Here is a 6,124-nt window from a genome sequence, read left to right on the forward strand (position 1 = left end):
CCATGAATATCTGCCCACCCCTGTTGTAGCTGTGTCTGAAAAAAAAGACAAAATAATTTTCTTTAAGCCAATCGTCATTCTGCTAATTTATTTAATTGTCTGGTTCCCAAGGAAAATAAAGTTTTTATTTAAACTTGGCAGTTTAAATCTAAAACCTTCTTAATTAATCTCACCTCCCCCCCCCCCCCCACGCAAAACCCTCCAGCATTCCAGAACTATATCCTAAAGGATTTCCTAAGGCCATTTTTAGCCGTGAAGTTCAAACTCTGTGAGGGGTTTTGTGGCTTTATTGGCATTGCCTGTAACTGTCACTAAAATGTAAGGCTTAACATTTCCTAGAATGCACATGTGATTTCGAAAAAGCTGTCTTCCTCTTTTAGTCACACGTTAACAATGGTCAAGTGACGTATTTCACTTGTGAAAATGAGCTATGTATCTCATATCTGGTGATTTAGCCAGCTTCTTTGGTTCTTTTGGACAACTCCCATCAGCCCTAGCCAGGGATGATGGAAGTTGGAGTCCAAAACACCTGGAAGGCACCAAGTTCAGGAAGGTTAGTTTATGCTAGCCTCACCAACATGGTACCATCCAGATGTTTTGGATTTCAACTCCCATCAGCCCCAACCAGCATGGTCAATGAATAAGAATGCTGGGAGTTGTTGTCTGCCACATCTGGAGGGCACCAGGTTGACAAGGCTCCAAAGCAGAAAATGTCAAATAGTGCAAACCTGATTAGCAGACCATCTTTAGGGCAAAGAGGACATCATGGAAAATCTGAATGGTCTTACTTTATTCATTACCCACCTAGGAAAGCAGAATATTGTCTCTCAGCATTTCTATCTCTCCGCATTCCACACTAAATATTTTTTTAAATTCTAAAACAAACATCCTACTTCGTGTTGGCAGGTGGTAGCTAAGGACCAGAAGGCATAACTTGCAAATAGCTAAGGACTTAATCTTCGCCAACGATAAATATAGAGCTGGAGACTGAACAGAGACTAATTTGACAGATTACAGTGGTACTGCAAGAAAACACATGTAGGAAAAGCATTCTCAACTGCCATTTCCCATGTCATCTTTCAGTTGATGTATATGATCAAATAAAATCAATGGCTGCTAATTCAAATCTTTAACTAGGGGCGTTGCTAGACGTACCGGGTGTTCCGTCGTTGAGGAGCGGTGAAAGCGGCTTTTCCCGTTCAGCCGTGACGCCTCATCATCCACACCTGCCTTCGATTTATGGCGGAAGTTTGCGCCGGTTGTGCTGCTGCCGCCGCGAGCACGGTTGCGCAGCCACACCGGCCTGAATGCCGCGGCTTTTTTTTTCGCTCGCTGCACGGTTTGCGCACGTCCGAAAGACCGCAAACTTGCGCAGCCGTCAGCGATGCCGCCGCCGGCCCTGGCGGCGGCAGCGGCGGCAGTGCCAGTGCCAGCCGAAGTGCTGCTGGTGCTGTTGAGGGTCAACATTGATGCGCTCACTTCCTGATGGGGGTCGTGGCGGGTGTCATATGACCCGAGGTCAATCGTCTGCATGGCCACTCTGTGCCTACATCTCCCATCATGCCTCTGAGGTGTCGGCGGCGATGACCGCCTCTGTGCCCTGTGCCCCATCCCAAGGAGCCAACCCACATCTGGCAGAAACAGCTGCGCCAGCGGAAGCGCATTGTCCGGATGCAGCATATCAGGGCAGCAGAGGTGGCTGTGTGTGCGCGTCTGTGCGGGAAACGATAGCCAAGAGAGGGCAACTATGCTCCCTGACGAGGACCGTGACGATCTTTGCGCGGCCATAGCCATGCTGATCTTGCTTCTGTCGGAGTATCAGCGCCTCCGTGCACAGGTGGCTGCCAGGCGGCGGCAGTTGCGGGAACAACTGGGGAGGTGGCTACTCCGCCGCAGCAAGCTGCGGGCCGCCCTCTGCCGAACGAGGCTAGCCATGCTGGCCGCGTATGGCGACTACGTCCGCGAGACACGCCGCCGCTTCTGGGTCCGGCCGAGGAGCAAGGACTGGTGGGAGAACTTTGTCCTGAAGGAGTGGGACGATGAGCAATGGCTGAGCCATTTCCGCATGAGCAGGGGCACCTTTTTTGAAATCGTGGAGGAGTTGCGGCCGCATCTGGACAGGAGGTTGACTGTCATGCGTAGACCTATCCCAGTGGAGAAACGCCTAGCCATCACCCTATGGAGGCTGGCTACCCCTTGCGTCTACAGGACCACAGCAGAGCAGTTCGGGGTAGGCTGCTCTACGGCGGCACAAATAGTCCTGGAGGTGTGCTTTGCCATGGAAGTGACCCTCCTATCTCGTACAGTCAAGATTGGGAACGTGGCAGAGGTGAGTGGGGGATGGGGGATGGGGTGGGGGAATGCGCTGGGAACAGGCACTCACTTTTGCGGAGGTCCGCAACTTCGGAACAATGGCGCTGTCACTAATATGCCCTTTGTGTTTTCTGCCCCACAGATCATGCATGGTTTTGGGGAGCTGGGGTTCCCTCATTGTGTGGGCGCGGTGGATGGCAGCCATATTCCTCTCCAATCTCCGATACACCAAGCCTCAGAATACATAAACAGGAAGGATGAGTACTCCATGATTCTGCAGGGGACCTGCGACCACAAGGGGCGGTTCATCAATGTGGAAATAGGATGGAGCGGCAAGAACCATGATGCCTATGTCTTTGCCAACTCAGGCCTCTGTGAGACGATGGATGCAGGTGTCTTCGTGCCTACCCATCCAACAATCAGATTGCACGGCCAGCAGATTCCACCCCTCATTATTGCGGATGGCGCGTACCCTTTGCGTGAGTGGTTGATGAAACCCTATGGTGGGGCACTCACTCCACAGCAAGCCCACTTCAACCGCTGTCTTAGGCGAGCACGCCTTGTGGTGGAGCAGGCGTTCGGCCGCCTCAAGGGGAGGTGGCGGAGCATAGGCGTGCGCCTGGAGCTGGCCGAAGAAAACATCCCTTCGGTCATCAGTGCTTGCGTCATCCTGCACAACATCTGCGAAACCAAGGGGCACGCCATGCTCGTGGAGGCGGCGGAGCACAATTCTGTTGAGCTGGCTACTCTGGGCGAGCCCTACGTCAATGAGGCCAATCGGCACACCCGGGAAGGGCACAAGGTGCGGGATGCTGTCAGAGAGTTCCTGTGGGCTAACCGCCGCTGACAGCCTGCCTCATAAAATTGGACTGTGCTTCTTCCCCTGTGCAGTCCTTCCAGTCCTTTACCCCAGAGTAACAGCCGTATGCCCACTTGTGTGCAATCAACTCTAGGCTATGTACGCCCAGATGTATGCAATAATATATATGCTATGTACGCCCACATGTATGCAATAATATATATGCTATGTACGCCCACATGTATGCAATAATATATATGCTATGTACGCCCACATGCATGTTATTTACTGTTTACTCTGTACAGCACCATCTACAGTGATGGTGCTATATAAATTAGTAATAATAATAAACTCCAGTCAAACTGCGCAACGTGAAATCATCCTAAATGTAGCCCGAAGGGCAAACCGTGCTTATCACCATCGTCCGCTTATTTGCGGACGTCCGCAATCTCGGAAAACGTCAACAGGGGGAGCGTATGTCTCCGAAGGGCAAACCGTGCTTATTGGCATCGGCCGCTTCTTTGCGCATGTACGCAGTTCCGAAAAACGTCAACAGGGGGCGCGTACGTCAGGCCTACCCCGGTCAAGATGGAGCCTCGGAGGGTCGCCTACTGGCAGGAGCCCGAGATGGAGATGCTCCTTGAGCTCCTCCTGCAGTCTGGAAGGTCGGAGCGCCTCATGAGGAGCTCCAGCCTCCAGACTATTGATATTTTCAGGAGGGCTGCAAGGAGCCTCTCCATCGCGGGCTACTCCCGCACTGCTGAGCAGTGCCGGAGCAAGTTTAAAGGCCTAAAGGCGGCCTTCTTTGAGGCTCTGGAGTGCTACCGGGGTAGCCCTCCTAGGAGAGCCCAGCCCCCCTTCTACACCCTCCTGCACGAGTTGTGGGATCGGGCTGGGCGACCCTCGTGGGAGGAGCGCCGGCCAACAAGTAAGTACCCTTTGTATCACTGTGCCCCATCCCCCAACACTGCAGCCATGCTGAAGCTGCCCTGCACCACCTGCTATAATCATTGCCTGCCCCTCTGTGTGGTGGTTGCACTCAGCCTCATGCCAGTGCCTTGGCCAACTTGTCATTTCTCCATCCCAGCCCATGTATAATGCATGTTGGCAGCCAGGTGCAAAGCCCATCCCCCATCCTGGTTCCATGTAGGCAGTGGCCCCTAGAACTGCTTACCATGCCCATGTAATGTGGGTTCCAATGTGGCATCTCATTGCGCAATGAATGTCCTGGCCCACTAACTGATGCATACCTGCCTATTACCTTCACAGGGCTTCAACGTGCCCGCCTCCGGGCTGTGTGCCAGGAGGAGCCTGTTGCAGCTGAGGAGGAGCAGCACCCAGCAGAGGAGGGCAGTGGGGAGGGAGGCCCCCCTCCTGAGGCGGCCCCCCCAGAGCAACCTCCCTGCAGCCCACCCACCGCACCACCTGGTAAGTCCACAGCCCTACCACAAGCAGGGGTTGGTGCTGGTTCCACGCACCTTCTGTTTGGGGGCTTGGGGAAGAGGCTGCATTCATTGGAGAGGGAGTGGTGCACATCAGTCTAGTGGCATCCAAATGAACACGTATGTGGCCTCCTCCCTGCCAGGTTGTGCACCATTCCACCTGCCCACCCACTCCCTCACTACAGTTCTGGTTGTGCACTCCCCACTCCCATCCCTCACCTCCTCAACACCCCTTCTTTTCTGTGACAGGTGATGGAGCTGCTGTGGCTGTGACGCCAGATCTCATGCGGTCCTTCAGCCGCTTAGAGGGGGCGGTGCGCAGAACAAGTAAGTAGTGACTCTAGTGTTTGGTGTGCTCATGGGGGGGTGCTGCAGCATACATCACTAATACCATCTTTCCTTTCGCAGTGCGCTCCTTGGAACGGAGGGTCACCCGCCTGGAGCGGGACGTCCGGGCCATAAAGACATCCTGCAGGCAGGATGCTCACGACCAGCAAGGCCCCTGACTGTGGCGTTTTTATTTTTTTATTACTGTGTTTGAAAATAATGGTTTTCATTAAAATAAAGCTTTCCTTTGTTGTTGTTATAAAAAATTAAAAATTTTCTAATGTTTATAAAAAAAAATAAATCTAATATATTTTGCTTAAAGGTGTGTGTGCGCTTCTATGCAGTGCTTGGCCAGGGTCCCTGGCAGGAGTAGGAGGAATGGTGAGCCACCCCACCCCACTCCACCCCACACTCAATACTACCTTCCCCCCTTCATGGGGAGTAGGGCTGGCGCTCCTTGGGATTACGCTTCGGCCACTCCCTGCGCTGCTGCTTGGCAGGTGGGCTGTGTGGTTCCCCACGCACTGCAGGGGGAGGTGCTGCAGGCTCCAGGTGCCTGCTCCTGGCCTTTCCATTCCCCCCCACCGCTGCTGGGGCTGCCTTGGCCCTGGTCTCAGGCCCCACAGCCGGTGGGGCTGCCTTACCCTTGCCGTGAGTCCCCCCAGCCGGTGGGGCTGCCTTGGCCCTGGTCTCAGGCCCCACAGCCGGTGGGGCTGCCTTGGCCCTGGTCTGAGCCCCCCCAGCCGGTGGGGCTGCCTTGGCCCTGGTCTGAGCCCCCCCAGCCGGTGGGGCTGCCTTACCCTTGCCGTGAGGCCCCCCAGCCGGTGGGGCTGCCTTGGCCCTGGTCTCAGGCCCCACAGCCGGTGGGGCTGCCTTGGCCCTGGTCTCAGGCCCCACAGCCGGTGGGGCTGCCTTGGCCCTGGTCTGAGCCCCCCCAGCCGGTGGGGCTGCCTTGGCCCTGGTCTCAGGCCCCCCAGCCGGTGGGGCTGCCTTGCCTTTTGCCCTGCCTTTCCCCCCCTGGGATGGGGCACAAAGAGGTTGCTCCTGGGGTGGGGATGGGGTGTCCTCCCTCTGGGGTGGGGATGGGGTGTCCTCCCTCTGGGGTGGGGATGGGGTGTCCTCCCTCTGGGGTGGGGATGGGGTATCCTCCCTCTGGGGTGGGGATGGGGTCTCCTCTCTCTGGGGTGGGGATGGGGTCTCCTCCCTCTGGGGTGGGGGTTCGGGAGCCTCCTCCCAGAGTGGG

At 55.5% G+C, this 6,124-nt stretch overlaps 1 protein-coding gene across 1 annotated transcript; it reads left to right on the forward strand.

The window, feature by feature from the left end:
• The first annotated feature begins 1,447 nt into the window (after positions 1 to 1,447).
• LOC134397665 (uncharacterized) lies at positions 1,448 to 5,202 on the forward strand. Its single transcript, XM_063124521.1, has 5 exons — positions 1,448 to 2,329; positions 2,456 to 3,115; positions 4,382 to 4,540; positions 4,804 to 4,881; positions 4,963 to 5,202. The coding sequence occupies exons 1-4, from the start codon at positions 1,748 to 1,750 to the stop codon at positions 4,825 to 4,827; spliced, it is 1,425 nt and encodes a 474-aa protein (XP_062980591.1). The 5' UTR covers positions 1,448 to 1,747; the 3' UTR covers positions 4,828 to 4,881; positions 4,963 to 5,202.
• The last annotated feature ends 922 nt before the right edge of the window (positions 5,203 to 6,124 follow it).

The sequence above is a fragment of the Elgaria multicarinata genome, chromosome 1 (genome assembly GCF_023053635.1).
Source record: "Elgaria multicarinata webbii isolate HBS135686 ecotype San Diego chromosome 1, rElgMul1.1.pri, whole genome shotgun sequence".
NCBI lineage: Eukaryota > Metazoa > Chordata > Lepidosauria > Squamata > Anguidae > Elgaria > Elgaria multicarinata.